General features: G+C 44.1%; 1 protein-coding gene across 3 annotated transcripts in view; it reads right to left on the bottom strand.

The window, feature by feature from the left end:
* The window catches only part of GRHL1 (grainyhead like transcription factor 1), a 62,356-nt gene that overhangs the window by 24,153 nt on the left and 18,778 nt on the right, over window positions 1-19,425 (bottom strand). For all 3 annotated transcript variants that reach the window (XM_083607283.1, XM_083607281.1, XM_083607282.1), the window contains exons 4-8: window positions 16,111-16,501; window positions 13,897-13,973; window positions 12,901-13,057; window positions 10,824-10,935; window positions 9,237-9,331 (exon numbers count right to left, since the gene is read on the bottom strand). In XM_083607283.1, coding sequence (XP_083463409.1) covers window positions 9,237-9,331; window positions 10,824-10,935; window positions 12,901-13,057; window positions 13,897-13,973; window positions 16,111-16,501 — 832 coding nt within the window. The remainder of the gene's footprint in view (window positions 1-9,236; window positions 9,332-10,823; window positions 10,936-12,900; window positions 13,058-13,896; window positions 13,974-16,110; window positions 16,502-19,425) is intronic.

Genomic DNA, 19,425 nt, shown 5'->3' with positions numbered 1-19,425 from the left:
TGTTCTTAACGTGGCATTTTAAATTATTGTGACCCACCCTGGGCGATTTATTAATTAATTGATAACATTAGGAAAGGCTTGATTTGTAAAATTCACACCGCATCATACCGGGGCACATATTTTACAACTTAGCAAATGCAAGATCGAGTGACACCGAACCAGGTGGTGCAATCCAACCTGCGGGAAAGGCTGGCAAAAACAAAATGGCAGGCAGGCAGTTTCCAGGTAAGGCAAATGAACCAACCATAGTATGGCTTACAAAGACACAACTGTCCAGAACAAGTGGCGGTTGCAGTGACTGGCAATTAGCTGCCCTAATCATAGAACAATAGAGTTGGAAGAGATCCCAAGGATAATCTAGTCCAACTCCCTGCAATACAGAACTCTCAATCTGGAGGGCACCAGATTCTTCATCCTTGCCATAAATCTAATCTGCCTAGGTTGAGGATTCAGTGATGGTGATGACAGAAGATGCAGTAGAAAGTAGATGTGGTGCTAGAGGACCGCTTCATTGGTTCCCCCGAGAGGCCAGCTCCATCAGGCCATTCCTTCCCTCAAGCGTCACCCAGCAGCAACCACACCATTGGCTCTTTGGGGAGACCAGCTCCATCTAGCTCCTCCCCCTCCTTGAACTCTTTCCATTCCAGCTGGCAGGGGTGCCAACTTGGATAAAATATTTGGGGGGACTCAGGTAAGCCCTGCCCCACATAATCGACCACAAGATGTGGTGCACACATACCATTTAAATGGCAATGCCCATCAACTGAAATGGGGGCAGCCCCCTCAAAAAAATTATGGGGGGCAAAGAGACCTCAGCCCCTAGGAGCTGGCTCCTATGCCAGCTGGAAATTATACACTGCACCTAAGAATGTTTCCTTTTTCCTCCTCGTTCATTTCTCCCTTGGTTTTTGTGAATTTAAGATTGTAAGCCTGAGTTGGCAAGAGGTGTCTTGATTTTATGAAGCTTATTTGACTAAAGAATGGAGTAAACACACTGCGGATAAGCAGCGAAAGTGGCGTTCCTGAAACACTGTGAAGAAGAATCAGATGTTACGCCGCAATCCAAACCACATCCAATCAGAAGCAAGTCCTACTGAATCCAGCGAGGCTTACTCTCAGGTAAGTGGGGTTAAGACTGCAACTGCAGTCGAAGCAATTAATAATGCAAGGCAGGATTTGAAGCTACAGTCAAAGGAGGGGGGAAAAAGCTGAGGCTGCAATCTTGCTCACTCTTACCTGGAATGAGCCCCAGAAACAGAGAACTTAAAGGGGAAGCATGGAGAGGATTGTACTGCTGGTGTCAATGCTACACTCCCTCTCATTACAAATGCCATTAAAGTTTGATTGACTCATCCGCATGCCTCCCATTTAGTTTCATCCTCACCAAACTGGTATCTCAAGACAGGCAAAACCTGCGGCAACACCTTCCTTTAAAGTGCCACATGACTAAAAGCTTCATTAAGAAGGCATCGCTGTGGCTACATGCAACACTCACAGCCCAGGAAAATGAGAAATGACCTACTACTCTTATTAACCTAATAAATTCACATCATGCAAAACACAAAAAACACCTGGGGCTCAAATTGCAGGAAGCAGCACACCTTCTTCAGGGAACAAGTTAAACAAAAACATAAAATCCCACAACTAGAACAAAGGGAGCCCATAGATTTCATTTCAGCATAAAGCTACTTTTGTTTGGTTTATCTTTGGGAAGTCCTTTGGGGAGAGGGATTCTTTTAAATAGACTTTTAGTTCGAGAACAGACCCAAACATCTTCTGGTTGCACACTGAGCAGAATAACAATGGTGTTAGTATTTTATTTACATGGCATTTTAAGGTTTTCAAAATTCTTCACCACAAATTCTCCTAGTAATGCTTACACCAGGAATCAGGAACTTGTAGCGATGTGGAATACAACTTCCATTATCCCTGACCATTTGTCATGCTTGCTGGGGATCTGATGGAAGTTGAATTCTAACAACATCTGGAGGCAAACAGGTTCCCACCTCTGGAAGGTAGGCCAGCATTATTATTCCATATACAGAATTATTTGGGGTGGGGCTGAAGACAAGGGAAAAGAGGCTTGCCAGATGCCACATGACAAAGTTCATAAGCATGGCAAGACTGGAACCAGGGAAGATCCTGTCTCACATCTTGTGGGAAATTGCAGTCAAACATAACTATGCATGAGTGCTAATTAGTGCATGAAGGGGTTAAGATCATAGAGCTGTGTTCCTAGACACAGCTAGGTCATGCCCCCCTCTTCTCCAGTGAGGGAGACCGTGGAAGATGTACCTAAACAAGACCCGAGCTTAGAGCACATGTTTGAAGCTATCATTCTGTATTTTCTACCTCAGAGTATTCAGCTTGTGTTCTCCCTGCTGCTGCTTGGATAAATGCATGAAATCTGACCTTTGGAATGTTTTGTAAGTAAAGCATTTTAAACTTACTTAACAGTGTGTGTGGTCTGTTCGTTGCAAGAAGGGTAGAAGGAGGGGAGCCCTTTGCAAGTATACTAAATGGGATATGCAAAAGGTTTAACAGACCGCATTCTTAGCACTTCACTGTGCTGCTTGACTTTGTGAGTTTATTAGATTGCAATAGCCTGATGCCCCTCCACACACTTTGAATTAAAGTACGGTCGGTAACTGACAGTGGAGTTGCTGTGTCATTGTGCCTTTTGCTGTCTTATCTGCTTGCCCTTTATATTTTCGCCAGAAGCAACTGAAAGGGAGTCTGTGCAAAGTTAGCATGTGCTCTCCTCCCTAAACGGTGAGTGGCAATATCCAAACAGATAGCAAGGGCAACAGGAAACAGAGCCCTAACAGCTCGTTCTCAGACTGAATGGAGGGAAATGAAGAAATGAAGCTTCACTGCACACATGGCCCAGCCAACAAGGAATATGCAAAACCGATTCATAGAACCCTCCTCCTTGCCCTCAACTTCTAACTTGGTTCACTGCAGAGGTGGCGTAGAAAGGGGACATCACTGGCTTGCTAAGGGTGAAATAAAAAGGGATTAAGTTTGTGGCTGGTTATGAGCAGGCTCTTCCCTTGCCTGACATTTAGCAGTTGGCATTGATGCTGACACTGCCAGGTTTCCTCTACTGTGAGCCCAAAGGGTGTCATAGGGGAAGAGGAAGGAATCACAACGCTGACTGGCTTCCATGTCTATTTATACCTGGGTTTGCCTCAATACAAGCTTTGGACACAGGAAAACACACTCTCATTTCGCCCTGGTTCGCTTATCCTTCCTTGAGCCACCCCAACCTTAATTTCCAACTGATTCACATTATACTTCATCTTTCTGTTCCCAAACTAGTTCCCAAACTTTCTGTTTCTTGGGGGGGGGGGGAGAATCATCGGACATTCATACAGTTCTAAGTAAACTGAATGAAGTTTATCATAATTATATAACCCTGATCTGTACTGCTGGTTCATAAAAAAACATTTAATGCAAAAAAAAGTCACCATCAATATCCACATGGCAATAAATGTAGTAGGGGTTCCGTACAGTACTGCACCACACAAGGCCTTTGTCAAAAAAGAAGAAAGAAAGAAAAAGCAAGTCAAATGAACCATGCAATAAAAATTGTTGAAATTGGCTAAGCCTCCTCCCGATAAGATCAGAGCAGTGGGAAAGAATTGCTGCTCTGTCTACAAGTAATCTGATCAAGAACCACCATCAAATACATTCACACAGAAAAGGGGGGGGGAATAAATAAATTAGGAAGCATAGCAATCCAGAATGGATATAGGTCATTTTTGCATCGCAATCATTGTTGATTTTACTAGGTCAGTATAAATAAACAAAAAGGGGGGGGAGGGTTAAAAAAAGAAAAAAGAACTACAGGATAATGATTTTCTGAAATATGAAACTGCACTTAAGAAGAAAGCCCAAAAGAAAACAGGGAACTAATGAATCTACCCCGTCAGGCCTGCAAGCTGCATGGGAAAACTAAAGTATAGCCATTCCAATACAACAATCCTATATCCACTTACTTGGGGGTAAGTCACACAGAACACAATGAGATTTACTCATTTCTACTCATGAGTAGACAAGAATAGGAATGCACTGTAAGATACAGTAGTCCTTGGTCACTCACTTCCCAAACCCTAAATCTGCTTACAAATACTGACCATGTTCAGGAACTGGGAAACATCACCTAGCTACCTGTCCTTACTCCTAAATGTGTATCTAAACACCCTCTATTGTCTCCCTCCTTCCCCAGTGGTTTGCAAAAAACCCAGGACATCAATTTAGAATATGCAAATTGAGTAGGTTTGGATAAAACATCTGCACATATGCAACCAACATGCGAAAAAGAATCCATAAGTTTTGTTTTGCATAATTTTGATGTTGCTGGTTCAAAACGTAGCAGCCTCCTTTTCAGAATCTGCCAAATGACTTGAATGATCTCAAGGTGAGTGACTTGGCCATGATGTGTTAGTTTCCTTGTCCTTTTAGGGGGCCGGGTAGTGTGGAGAATACCACCCACTTTAGCACGAAGACCACGAGGATACACTTGAATGACTGGGCTACTTTGCAAGACGCAGAGATGAAGCAGCATACTGAATGGAGCTATTGTCACCTGCGGAAATGTGCTTCTATGGCTGCCAGTGCCCCAAAGAGCTAGTTCGCCAAAGGATTATAGCGTTTTAGATTCTCAGGTTGGTAACCGATACCAACTTCACGAAGTAATGCCATTTTAGGCATCAGGTGCTGAAACACTGCCATTTGGGTTGGAAGGATAAACACGCCAGGGTTACATGGTGAAAGGGGAATATTTATTTTGCAATAAAAGGTTTGGAACAAATTCTACTGCCCATCCCTGAATCACTGCCTCCTCTTGCTCACAAATCCTTCCTTTAAAGAGTCCACTGCCCCATTCAACCGTGAAAGCCCGTCCCATTTCCTCCCTTCTGAATGGTTGCCTAGATCACCCAGACTAGCTAGAGCAGGCACCCCCAAACTCAACCCTCCAGATGTTTTGGGACTACAATTCCCATCATCCCTGACCACTGGCCCTGTTAGCTAGGGATGATGGGAGCTGTAGTCCCAAAACATCTGGAGGGCCAAGTTTGGGGATGCCTGTGCTAGAGAAAGGACAAACGGCTTCATCTCTCTGATGTGTTGGGGGCGGACACCAAAATGCGAGACAGCTGGGCCAGACCAAGACCATTTTGTTGCCTAATATGAAGGACAATATGACACCCTTGCATTCCACAAGTGGACCAGATTGGCAGCTGAATCTTATTTCCACATTAGGGACAGAAGAGTGTTCACCTAAGAGGAGGTTAGCTGGCTGGCTTACAAGGCTGTGTTGTACACATTTAAAACACATGACTTTCCCAAAAGAATACTGGGAACTGTAGTTCGTTACAAGGTGCTGGGAATTACAGCTCTGTGAGAGGTAAACTACAGTTCCCAGGATTGTTTGGAAGAAGCCACATCTGATCTGCTTTAAATGTATGGTTGTGTATGAAGTCCACAGCCCTGTCCAATATTTTGCCAATGCTGCACATACACAAACCTCCACAGCCTGAGGTGAATTCACCTCACGCCGCTAAATGGCAGAGCCAGCCTAGGTTGGGGAGGGGGGACAGGGAATAGAGAGGTTGAGGAGAGGGATCCCTACAATCTCCACAGAGATGCTCTCAAGTGCCAGTAAAGACCAAAACTCTCCACATTGTTCAGTATGACCCACAATGGATTAATCTAAGCTATTACTATCAGAGTCCCATGTGGAGTTCTCTTCGGTCAACATGAGGCTGTTACGATGTCATGGCTGCAAATGGCCGCGGTTAAACACATCCCTGGTTTCCACACACACTTGCAGGGAGGGGCAAGAGAGAGGATAAAAAGGATGTAATAACTTGATGTGACACTTTCCCCTGCATATTCCAAGTGTTTTGCTTGCGTTATCTCAATAACCCTTACGACAAGCCCTGTAAAGTAGGCCAGTATCATTACAGTGGTACCTCGGGTTACATACGCTTCAGGTTACAGACTCCGCTAACCCAGAAATAGTACCTCGGGTTAAGAACTTTGCTTCAGAATGAGAACAGAAATCTTGCTCCGGCGGCGCGGTGGCAGCAGGAGGCCCCATTAGCTAAAGTGGTGCTTCAGGTTAAGAACAGTTTCAGGTTAAGAACGGACCTCCGGAACGAATTAAGTGCGTAAGCAGAGGTACCACTGTATTCTTACATTACAGATGGAAGGGAGGGGAGATGAGGCTCAGATCCCACTGGGGAATTCAAGGGGACACAGAGATTTCAAACGGGGTCTTCCAGGTTATGGCTAAACCATTCCAACACCCTTACTAGAAAAGAACTCCTATTTCTGAATAACCCTTTTTGCTTTTAAATGATTTTCTTTTTCTTTTTTAGATTAGCCTTGAGAGCATCTTTAAACTGGTACCACTGGCTAAGTTTGCAAAAGCAAAGGGAGTGCATCTGTTCATTGTCTTCATTGGAGCTACAATTCGAAACAGGCCTCAAATTACCATTATTTCAGAACTATGTGATAATTATTCTAAAATTATTTCAAATAATTCTAAGACCATGGCATGAAAGTTGCCTCGTGTCAGGGCAAAAGCAAGCTTGTCAGCTCAGCCTACAAGTGGCTTTGATTTTTTTTATATATATAAATATTTATTAGATTTTCCAATTTTATATAAACACAAAAAGAAAAAGAAAAAGAAAAATATTAAAAACAAGTCAACTTCAATAACAATTTTTCAATGACATGTTTCTTTGACTTCCTCATACCTCCCCTTCTTGTTCTCTAATTCGACTTGTTAATTCAGCAAATCCTAATTTCTTAACATTCCTTTTAAAATAACACCTTATTTTCCACTCAACTTTTTAAAATTTAATAACTTAAATAATTTTTAGTTCCCATTATCTTTATCATAACAGCTAGAGACCACCAAAATTCAAACCAACATCTTTTCAGAGTTCATTAATTTTATAGTATTTCTGTAGATAATCCTTGAATTTCTTCCAATCTTCTTCTGCTGACTTTTCTCCCTGGTCGCGGATTCTGCCGGTCATTTCTGCCAGTCCCATACAGTCAATCAACTTCATCTGCCATTCTTCCAGAGTGGGTAGATCTTGAGTCTTCCAGTGCTTTGCTATAAGTATTCTTGCTGCCGTTGTGGCATACATAAAAAAAGTTCTGTCCTTCTTTGGCATCAAATGGCCGACTATGCCCAAGAGAAAAGCCTCTGGTTTTTTCAAGAAGGTATACTTAAATACCTTTTTCATTTTATTATAAATCATTTCCCAGAAGGCCTTAATCTTGGGGCACGTCCACCAAAGGTGAAAGAATGTACCTTCAACATCCTTACATTTCCAGCATTTATTATCGGGCAAGTGATATATTTTTGCAAGCTTGACTGGGGTTATGTACCACCTGTATATCATTTTCATAATATTCTCTCTTAAGGCATTACATGCCGTAAATTTCATACCTGTGGTCCATAACTGTTCCCAGTCAGCAAACATAATGTTATGTCCAAGATCTTGTGCCCATCTAATCATGGCTGACTTAACCGTTTCATCCTGTGTATTCCATTTCAGCAGCAAGTTATACATTTTTGACATAATTTTAGTTTTAGGTTCTAGCACTTGTTTCTAATTTAGATTTTTCCACCTGGAAGCCAATTTTCCTGTCCAAATTGTATGCCTCCCTTATCTGAAAATAATGTAGCCAGTCTCGGACTTTGTTTTTTAATTTCTCAAAGCTCTGCAGTTTCAATCTATCTCCTTCTTGCTCCAAGATTTCCCAATATTTTGGCCAACTGGCCTCCATATTGAGCTTTTTCTGAGCTTTCGCTTCCATTGGTGACAACCACCTTGCGGTTTTGTTTTCCAGTAAATCCTTATATCTGATCCAAACATTAAACAAAGATCTCCTAACAATATGATTTTTAAATGCTTTGTGAGCTTTAACCTTGTCATACCACAAATATGCATGCCATCCAAAAACATTGTTAAAACCTTCTAAATCCAAAATGTCCGTGTTTTCAAGAAGCAGCCAGTCTTTCAACCAGCAGAATGCTGCTGACTCATAGTACAGTCTGAAGTCTGGCAGGGCGAAGCCACCCCTTTCTTTAGCATCAGTTAAAATCTTATATTTTATCCTGGGCTTCTTGCCCTGCCAGACAAATTTAGAGATATCTTTCTGCCACTTCTTAAAACAGTCCATCTTGTCCACAATTTGTAATGTTTGAAACAAAAACAACATTTTAGGCAATACATTCATCTTTATAGCTGCTATTCGACCCATCAAGGAAAGCTTCAAATTTGACCATATTTCGAGATCTTTTTTCACTTCTGACCAGCATTTCTCGTTGTTATTTTTGAATAAGTTCCCATTTTTAGATGTCATGTTAATCCCCAGATATTTCACCTTCCTCACCACAGACAGACCTGTTTCATTCTAAGCTTTGAAGGCTTAGCAATGAAACTGAGGAGGTTGCCCACCAGACTTAACTGCATCGCACCACAATATGAAGCGGAAAACTTTCCCAATGCGATATGTCCATTATACAAGCCTTCACACCACCACCCCCCGTGCTGGTTGGAGCTGATGGGAGTTGTAGTACCAGGCACCCGAAGGCTGCATTGTGCTGTTTAGTGACCTCTGCATAGCGAAGGGGGACTAAGAAGGTGACTAGTAAATCTGACACAAAATGACACTTTGACAGAAGAGATGGGCCGTTTGCAGAGGATTGCAAGTTGCAGCCTGCAAACACACCTCTGTTTAAACTTAGGTGGCTGAAAGACGTCTGTTTGAATAGGTGTAGCAGTCTGAGATCTTGCCAGGCAGTCTCCTCAGTGAGAACAAGCGCTAAATGCACCTGGTAGCTCGTAGGTCTCTATGTAATAATTCACTAACATGCTGAAGTAATTTCTGTTTTTTGCAGGAGCCTGTTTCACTCTCCTGTTCCTGCTCACTTTCCTTCTGTTAAACTGATCTGGGGGGCTTGGAGAAGCAAGGCAGAGCTTGAAAGATAGCCACGTCAATCCCCAATACTGATTGTCCCTCCACTTAAAAAACAACAAAAAACACTTTATTTGTATTCAAACACACTTTGGCAATGCTCCAGCAACTATTTCTTAAAAGCAGAAAGCAAATAAAAATCTAACGATATGCCATGTTAAGATACACCTCCTTTCTCCCCTTTTACACAAAAAAAGGGGCCAGGAAAAATAAGTCTGAATGCTTACCTTTGCTTCGTCATTGATGTCCCAAGTAAAGGAAATGGCGTTATAGGCTATCTCTTCAATGTTACTGATCGTGTTGAAGCTTTCCTTGTAGTCAGCTGTTGATAAGAGAAAACACACATACAATATAGTATGTCAATCTATACAGGCCTAGTATAGCGTCATTTATTTTCTTCCATCTTGGAAGAACATTGATGTATTGGAGAGCAATAAAAAGCAACCAAGAGTTGTTGCCTGTGGGCATCTCTGCAATAAGTTTTATTTTATTTTTAAAAAGCAAAAATAAATAAATCAGGAAATGAAACAAAGTTCTAAAAGGAAAGAGGTGGCACCTGCTATCCTTGCCGTGCCCTGTGGTTTTGTACGAGAAATGTCACCCCAGCATAACAAGGATATATACTCTTGATAATAATAAAAGAAAACCTTTAATAATAAAGGAAGATTTGCGTGTGCGTCTGCCTTTAAGTGCCAAGTGATTAATCCCTCCTTTTATTCACAGGAGGAAAGGGCTGGGAGTGCAACTCAACCTTGAACCAAAAGAACCTGGAATCTGGCCAATCACAGCTTAGCTGTAGGCAAGCAGGTATCTGCAATGCCATCTTTCATCTCCCTGCCCCAACTCTACCTGGAGCTTGAGTTGTGCCAGGGACTCAACTCATTCCTGGAACCTGTTTAACAACACCAGCAGCTCACCTCCAAAACACCTGAGTAATAAGCGACAGCAGATTTGCCCATGTGCAGAGTGCCTTTCCCTTCTACCTTGAGTCATTGCAACTCATCTACACATGCTCAGGACTAAGGGCCAAGGGACACTGGAGCACAGGGCATGAGCTACAAGCAGCCTCTACTAGGCCCAAACACTCTAGGAATTAAAAACTGAACTGTGCTTTCTCGGGAGGGTGATGGTAGAAACAGAAGAATATAATCAGATGGTTGGGTTGGGTTTCTCTTTTGGATGTGGGGTGGGAGGATGATCAAAGTTCAGAAAATGGCTGTTCAGAAAGTCTGTGGCTCCCGCAGAAGACAGAAAACAAGCGTAACAGATTTCAGCAGCCCCAAAGGCAACTCAACACAGAAATAGCATCATCTGACACCGAAACGGGCCTAAAAGCAACCAATTTGTACCAGTCACGGAAGATTATGCAACCTTACAACCCCCACTGCATGCTATAGACCAGGAGTGGCTAAACTGTGGGGGCCTCCATGTGTTCTTGGACTCCAACTCCCATCAGCCATAATTCACATGGCCAGTGGTCAAGGAGGATGGGAGTTGTAGTCCAGGAACATCTTGATTTATAAGTGCTGACCCACCCATTTGGGTAATTAGTGCCCAGACAACACCAAACCAAATGCAAGTACCCCATTATATGTTCAGAGATGTATAGCTGCCCCCTCACCCAAAATATTAGGATGGCTTAGAATATTTCTCATGCAACCAAAGAACTGTAATGAACAAGAACTGGAGCCATGTTGAACAGTGGCCAAAAGATAGCCTTGGGCATGTGCAGTAAAAAGAAAGAACGAACGTGAGCAGAGAACTGAAACCTGCCAAGCGCTGTCCTGGCACCTGCAGCTGGGATGATTTCTTACCTATGTCAATGCACCTTTGTTTGGCTGTGTGCTGCCGAGAGTGCCAGTACTTCCAGTGCCGGAGTTGATCCTCTCTGGTTTTGTCTTCGGCAAATACAACCATGATGACACTCTTCAAAAGAGGAGGAAAAAGAGGGACAGGAGGAGAGAGAGAGTAGAGCTTAATTGACATAAAGGCCAGAGGGTCTTTGGCAAAGACACTTCACAGGGAAGGAAGCAAAGTGTTTATTAAGCTGGTAGCTTAATCTAGGCAATTCTGCCAGCCTTTTTAAGCTGAAGTGCGAACACGGTTACTCAGATATACGTAGATGCCTCTGAATTCCTAGGGGTGCAGAACCAGTGCCCTTTCAGAAGTGGTGAAGGATTATAGGAACTGTAAGGTAAAGGTAAAGGGACCCCTGACCATTAGGTCCAGTTGTGACCGACTCTGGGGTTGCGGCGCTCATCTCGCTTTATTGGCCAAGGGAGCCAGCGTACAGCTTCTGGGTCATGTGGCCAGCATGACTAAGCTGCTTCTGGTGAACCAGAGCAGCACACGGAAAAGCCATTTACCTTCCCACCGGAGTGGTATCTATTTATCTACTTGCACTTTGACATGCTTTTGAGCTGCTAGGTTGGCAGGAGCAGGGACCGAGCAACGGGAGCTCACCCCATCACGAGGATTTGAACAGCGACCTTCTGATCGGCAAGCCCTAGGCTCTGTGGTTTAACCCACAGCGCCATCCGCATCCCATAGGAAGTGTAGCCCAGCGTTAAAGACCACAGGTTCCCCATCCCTGCTCAACAACTTGCTATTTAGCTTCACAAAATCTGCCCACATGGGTGGGCTTCTGAAGAGAATTTCCCTGACCATTAACAGGGTGAGAGGCAAGAGTCGGAAAAGTGCCGGCGCTACCCCTTAATCTGATGGCATTCAAAGTGACACCAAAAACAGGGAGATAAACTAGGTAACTGGTTGATTTATTTGGCCACCAAACAAATAATTAAAATGCACTGGCAATAAATGAGCCCTGGCGGGGGGGGGAGCCTTTGGGGGTAAGCTGACTTGGTGACTCCATTCCTGTGTGGTAGCTCTTCTTTTTTTAAAAAAAAGAAGAAACAAAGCAAACTAGAATCCCAATAACCCATAGGTGTGCATTCAATTAAATGGGCTGCATTCAGCTAAGTCATACACAATGTAAACCCCTTGAAATCAGTGGACTTTTGTCATGACTTTTGGCCAATTGCGGTTTCTCATTTTCCCCATCTTTGAGTTCCGTTTTCCACATTTCCACATCACTTTGCAATTTATTTACTTTTTAAAAAAAGGCTTCATGAAAATTCACCAGCATTTTCGTGCAGATTTCTCCTAATAGACACATCCATATGCAATTTTGTCCAATATACTTATTTTTCCAAAGAAATTTCCTCAAGCAGAATGCATTTTTGGGTACGTTATTTTCACTAACATGTGCATTTTTAATGTATACTTCCCCCCAGTATGTGTACACATTACTTGGCTGGAGAACTATATTGCAAAATCTAAAGAAAAGTAAATTTTGAAGGATCGCTAGTTCTCAAGTTGTTTTGGAAGCTGCAAATTACCATGGGTGGGTTTTTTTCTTTCAGTGTGAACTGAATATAATTTCTCCTCCATTCCTACTTTTAGCCCACTGATTTCAAGTCTACTCCAAATATCTGACTTAACTGATTACAACCCATTGTGCATATTCGCAATATCAAGTTTGGATTAGGTTACTGCAATATGCTCTTCAGCCTTGAAAATGACTGGAAACTACAGCTGATGCAGAACATTGTGCCTAGCTTACTGCCAGAATCACTGCACACCCTTTTGGGAACATCCCTGACTACTTCCGCCGGAATCCTAAAATTTTTCACCACACTTACAGCAGAGGTGATTTTAGGGCACACAACTGGTTCGGCTGCACTAGATGCCACACTGCAGGGGGTGCCACAACAATGCTGCAGAATAGAACGTGAAAGGCCTGGGGGTGAATTTTAGTGTCGAAATTAGAGCCCGAAGCCCGCCACTGCTGCCAGCTTCTCCTCCCACATAGTTCCTAGTGTGTCTACTCACTCGAACTTTACTGATGGGCTGATGGATTCCTTCACCACCACTCATCTCCTTCAGTGTAATGGGATAGAACTGGCCCTTGTTTAAATACGTCATTGTATTATCTCCGGGCTTCTGCCGAAGCGATTTAGAAGCTTCCAGTGTGTATTCAAAGTTGTTCCTGAAAAACCAGAAGGGGGAAGACTTAGGAGCCAATTATATGTGGAAAGAATCTGAACATAACAGATAAACAAAAGTGTACACAAATGGTATTTTTTAATGTCATGGCGTTCCAAGTCATGACATCTGTTTATTTAGGACTAGCAAATCATGATTCAAAGATATTGGGCAGGGGGAACAAAGGGTAAGTTAGAAAGCTCTCTCTTTATAGACACTTTATGGGTTATGCTTTTACACCCTATAAATCTCTTCTGAGCAGGCGATTATCTGTTTATCAGTCAAATTCACACCATGCTCTAAGAGCTCAAGCTGGTGTACATGGGGCAATATCCTGTTATCACCAATCACAACACACCCATGCAGTAGGCTAGGAAAGACAGCGACGTGCCCAAGCTCATCTCAGCGGCGTATAAATAATAAAATGACGATGATGGAACAGGACATCCTTATTTTCATTGGGGAAATGGTGGCGGGTATGCTGGTTCTCCTGAGCTCGAGGTTCAAACAGCAGAAACCCAGGCTGCATGCACCATACAATTAAAGCACGTGGCTTCTCCCAAAGAATCCTGAGAGAAGTCATGTGCTTTAAATGTATGGCTGTGTGTTCAGCCCAGCAGTCAGTGCAACATGTCAAGGAATAACACTAAAACCTAGGCCAGGTGATCATCCGCTCTGCTTGCCACCCACCAGGGTTCACATCTTCCATTCCACAAGCATGAGCAGGGTGCGTAAGCAAGAAGGCAGAGCAATACTGAGGGCGTGCCAAGTCAAGCCCTACCGTGCGCCAGAGAGGGAGGGAGAGAATTTCACAATAGTTGGATCTAAAGGATAGGAGATTACCCAGCAATGCTTTCAAACACGTAGTCTTCAGAATTCATGCCGGCCATCCGGAGGTTCAGTTCGGCAGGAAAGAAAACCTGGAAGTATTAATAATTGTTTCAGGCATAGGTGGCAGTTTAAAAAAATAATAATAACTGTGGTCCGGTCCTAAATTTATCATTAATAAAGTGTTTAACATGCCCCTTAACTTGGCATATTTACTGCCATCCACTTAATATGTGCACTAGGGGTAGGGGAAAGAAAAAACTAGGCCAGCACAAGGCAGGGCACTGTGGAAAAAGTTGATTTGCACACTTTCAAAGTGTGGCATTTCCAATATCTTTCAAGAGCCCTATAAGAAGAAAAAGCTTAGCTCCAGTTCTGACATTTGAACAAGGTATTCTGAATTTTAGAGGGTTTTACGCTTTGGTCCACAGCTGTTTCTTTCTGTGATGCTGCATTTAGCACCCCCCCCTTTTTTTTACACACACACAGATCATGCACGTATTCCTGCCGTGCCGATATCATTACCACACATTCAAGCTGAAGGAGCTCTCTCTCTACCCTGTAAAATGAGCCATGTGCTTTTGCTAGTGATTTCGCATTCTATAGTGGTTGCTTTTGTTTTAAATTTAGTACATTACAACCACAGGCCTTTGAGAAAATCTTCTATTTCTAATCCACCGGATTGATATTTCAGGTTTACATAAGAATTAAAGAGAACCTGATACCCATGCACAGATTAGGGAGCAGTGCGCTAAATCAGAGGGGCAAGGGGAAGAAGAGATGCAATGGTTATTTATCGGCAGGACTTGTAGGCATTCTGGACTTTTAAGAAAAAGGTCAAACTTTCTGTGATTCTGTGAGCTGCCTGTATTTATTTAGTTTTATAAACTAAATCAAATTTGCATGATGCCTCATTCAGCATAAATTTGTTTCGCAGTTTTTACTACCTGACACAATTTACTCTGCTTTTGCTAGTAACTGAGAAGGCCACTGGGAAAAAATATATATTATTCATCAACTGCTCTGGCTTCGGAGGTTTGCTAGCCAATGTCTACCAAACTGCTTTGCATCTATCTGCAAACTGGGTGGGGAACCTCTGGCCCAGGGGGCAAATGCAGCCATTCAGGGATCTCTTATTTGGCTCCAAGGGCTTTCGCCCAGGTGACACCCACTACTCTGTCCTGCAACTTTTGAATGCTGTTGTCTGGCTGGAATGTGTCCTTGAAATGCCTCTTTCTTGCCTGGATGGAAGGTTGTGTGTGTGAGAGAGAGAAACAGAGAGAATGTGAGAGAACATGTGCCTTGCACATGAGTGTGCATGTAGTGAAAGCTCTGGCTTTTGCACAAACAGAATCTAGTTTACTGTATGAAGAAAGGATTCTTGTACATTGCTCCGCCCACTTCTGCTTCAGGCCCCAACCACCACTGATATGCAGCCTCCCAGAAAACCACCAGGGACAGCATATGGCCCTGAGGCTAAAAAATGGATCTCCACCACTGCATTAAGGGTTCAAAAGCTGCTTTTCTTAAATACATGTGTAGTGGTACCTTGGTTCCCAAACGGTTTAGTTGACGAACAATTTGGCTGCTGAACGCCACAAACCCGGAAGTAAGTGTTCTTGTTTGTGAACGTTTTTTGGAAGCTGAATTCCGATGTGGCTTCCACTTGAGTGCAGGAACTTCCTGCAGCCAATCAGAAGCTGTGCCTTGGTTTTCAAACAGTTTCGGGAGTCGAATGAACTCCCGGAACAGATTAAGTTTGAGAACCAAGGTTCCACTTATATGTAAAATTGCAGTGCAACCCTGTGCATGCCTATTTAGAAAGTTCTATGGAATTCAGCACATAGCTGTCAACCTTCCCTTTTTTTGCGGGAAATTCCCTTATTTCAGCGCCATTTCCTGCTGCTTCCCGATGCTATCCCGGATTGTTAGATATCCCGTAGACTGTTTCCGGGACAGGTGAGGCTGCTGATCCCTTATTTTCAAATCCGAAAGTTGACAGCTATGCTGCTGATCCCTTATTTTCGAGGCTGCTGATCCCTTCTTTTCAAATCTGAAAGTTGACAGCTATGATTCAACACGATCCCGGCCTTAACAATTTACTTTCAAGATGCTCCAGAAGCCATATTTCTGCAGCCTGCAGCTTTTCTGCTCTCCCATGGCAAACCCAGCAACGTGCCAAGCGCTCGACAGAGCATGCTCAGCAAAAGAGGCAGGTTGTTTCTGTACCTCTTGCACGCCTTCTTTGAAAGACTCTGAGAAGGTGGAATCCGGAGTACGGCGCTGGGAATTCTGAGGCTGGGCGCTGGAGCTAAACTGGTCAGCACTCAGGCTCCTGTCTAAAACCACCACCCGCTCAGGTGCCTCTGGGTGATAGACAGCCGGTGGGATGCCCACTGTAAAGCTGTGCGGCTGAGTTTCCGTCTTGATCGAATGGGTGGGCATGGATGCGATGGAGACCGTGACAGTCGTGTCCGGAGTAGTCAGGTGGCCCCTCTTGTCAACACCCATCTGGGAAGTGTGCGGAAGAACGATATTCAAAGGCATGTTTTTCAAGACTTGCACTCGGTTTTCCCCAGCAGAAATGAGCGACTGTTCCGCCATGTTCGGTATACAGTTCCTAAACAAACGAGAGGTGGCAGATTAAGCACTTGGAAGTGGGAGGCGGGAAAAAAATCTAAAACAGCAGGCCCTGGAGCCCAAGTTTGCCTCATGTCAGCTCCCTTCTCTGGGAAGGATTTCCCCCTGTTTTACATTTATACAGGGCCGGCCATCCCATGAGGCAAGGTGAGGTGACTACCTCAGGTGGCAGAATCCACCAGGGCAGCAGATCCCAATGTCAATCTTCCTTCCCTCCTCGTTCCTGGTGTAGCTCTCCTTCATGGCTTCTTCGCTGGCAAGGAGCCAGGTGCCATTTTGGGGCTTACCTCAGGTGCCAAAATGTCTTGGGCCAGCCTGCATTAATACCCCATATATCTTCCATCATGGAACCAAGGCAGCATCCATGAGGTTCCCAGGTACCCAATCCAAGCACTGGATTTGCTTAACTTCAGCAAGATGGCGGCCTCATGTGCCTTCAGATCATACATTGGGGTTTCCCAGTGTATTATTATTCTTATTTAACTTTCTATACTGCCCTACATCTGAAGATCACAGGGCGGTTTACAATATAAAAACACAAAAAGACATACCATAATAACAAACAAAAACAGTAACACACCCACCCACCCCTGTTTGAAAGGCTATAGATTGTTTAATTAGCCAAAGGTCTGGGAGAAGAAGAATATTTTTGCCAGGCAACCCTCCCTGGGGAGAGCATTTCACAAATAGGGAGCTACTTAAGAAAATGCCTGTTCTCATGTTGCCACCCTCCACACCTCTTGCAGAGAAGGCATATAAAGAAGAGCCTCAGATGATGGTTGTAGGATCCAGGTCAATTCATATGGTGAGATGCGGTCCTAGAGGTTTTGCGGTCCTAAGCTGTCTAAGGCCTCATAGGTCAAAACCAGCACTTTGAATTAGGCCCGGAAACTAATTGGCAGACAGTGCAGTCAGGTCAGAATTGGTGTTATATGCTCAACTGTCTTGCCTCATTGAGCAACCTGGCTGCTGAATCCTGTGCCAGGTCCACTTTCCAAACCATCAGAGGCAGCCCTACGTATAACGCATTGCGGTAATCTAACCTAGAGGTTACCAGAGCACAGATGACAGAGGTTAGGCTATACCTGTCCACATAGGGACACAGCTGTGCCACCAACTGAAGCTGATGGAAGGCACTCCATGCCACCAAGGCCACCTGAGCCTCACACGACAGCAAGGGATCCAGAAGTACCCCCAAGCTGAATACCTGCTACTTCAGAGGGAATGTAACCCCATCAAAAGCAGGCATCCGGTCTAAGGAACCACCCACTAACAGTGCCTCAGCCTTATCTGGATTGAGTTTCAGTTTACTGGCTTTGATCCAGGCCATTACCAAGGCAAGACAACAGTCCAGCCCATCCACTGCCACACCTGCAGATACAAAGAAGCAGAGGTGTGTGTCATCAGTATATTGCTGACAACATACTCCAGAACTTCAGATGACCCCACTCAGCGGTTTCATATAGATATTAAGCGGCATAGGGGATAAAATCAAAGCCTGATGAACCCCATGTTGAAGGCTTAACAGGGCCAAAGAGCACTCCCCAAGCATCACTCTCTGGAAATAAGTAGGACTGGAACCACTGTAAAACAGTGCCACCCACCCACAACTCAGACGGCCACTCCAGAAGGCTATAGCCGGTGGTATCAAAAGCCACTGAGAGGTCAAGAAGAACTAACAAGCACACATTTCCACTGTCTCTCTTCCAACAGAGGTCATCAGACCAAAGCAGTTTCTGTGCCTAAACCGAGCCTAAACCTCAATGGAACTGGATCTAGAAAATCAGTTTCCTCCAAGAGCGCCTGGTCTGGTCTGCAGCCACCCATCCAAGAATCTTGCCCAATAAGGGGAGATTGGCAACTTAGATTTTCCAAATCCATTGAGGGTTTTCTTGAGGAATGATTCTACTACTCCCTCCTTCAAGCTGGCAGGGACCACCTTCTCTCGCAGGGAACCGTTAATCACCTCCCTGACACACCCACCTGTCCCATCCCTGCTAGGTTTTTTTATGAGCCAAGAGGGGCAAGGGTCCATAGAGCAAGTGGTTGCCCTGATTGATCCAAGCACCTTGTCCACATCCTCGAGCCTTACTAACTGAAGCTCACCCAACGTAACAGGACTAGGCAGTGCTCTGGGTAACCTCTTGAGATGCAACAGTGGAGCCCAAGTCCTGGCGGATGCAAGCTATTTTATCCTCAAAATGCTTTGCAAACAAGTCACAGCAAACTACTGTCAGTTCTGCCACCTCCTTTAGGCCAGACTATAAATGGTCCTGCACTACCCAGAAAAGCTCTGCTGGACAGCACCATGTGGACGCAATGGAGCAGCAAAGTCTGCCTTCTTTGCTGCCTTCACTGCCACTAGGTAGACTTAATGATGAGCCCTCACCAGTGTTCAGTTGCCTTTGAGTTTTTCTCCACTGAGCTTTCTTGTTCTGGTTATACTCTGGTGAGAGAACGGCTGCATACACACCAACGCATTTGTAGCACAAAAACCGTAGCTTTTCTCAACCCAGAATCTTTAATGCTTCAACATGCTGCTTTCAATCTCGATTTAGTCTAGATCCTGCCATCCACGAAGCCATGTGTAATTACTTGATACACCCTCCCCGTTGATTATGTTATTCGAGCCTTTTCCTCCAGGCACATGTCCCGGGTGAACGAAGGAAGTGGTGATTGCCATCTTGGTATGACCCACAACATCACTGGACATGCATGGATACAACCCCCACCCCAGTTATCAGGACCACCTGCATCTGTTTTCAAATGGACACACTGCAGGGTAACTCAGAATAAATCTGCAATGAAATTTTATTTCCAGTTTCTCAGGATGGGCAAAAAACAACAACAATGCAACAAAACTAGATTGTGTGTGGACTATGTAGAAAAAGCAAGTACTCAGTC

The sequence above is a fragment of the Podarcis filfolensis genome (assembly GCF_964270895.1).
Source record: "Podarcis filfolensis genome assembly, chromosome: 3".
In the NCBI taxonomy this organism is placed as follows: Eukaryota; Metazoa; Chordata; class Lepidosauria; order Squamata; family Lacertidae; genus Podarcis; species Podarcis filfolensis.
The sequence above is the reverse complement of the archived record's forward strand: the minus strand, read 5'-3'. Positions and strand labels throughout refer to the sequence as shown.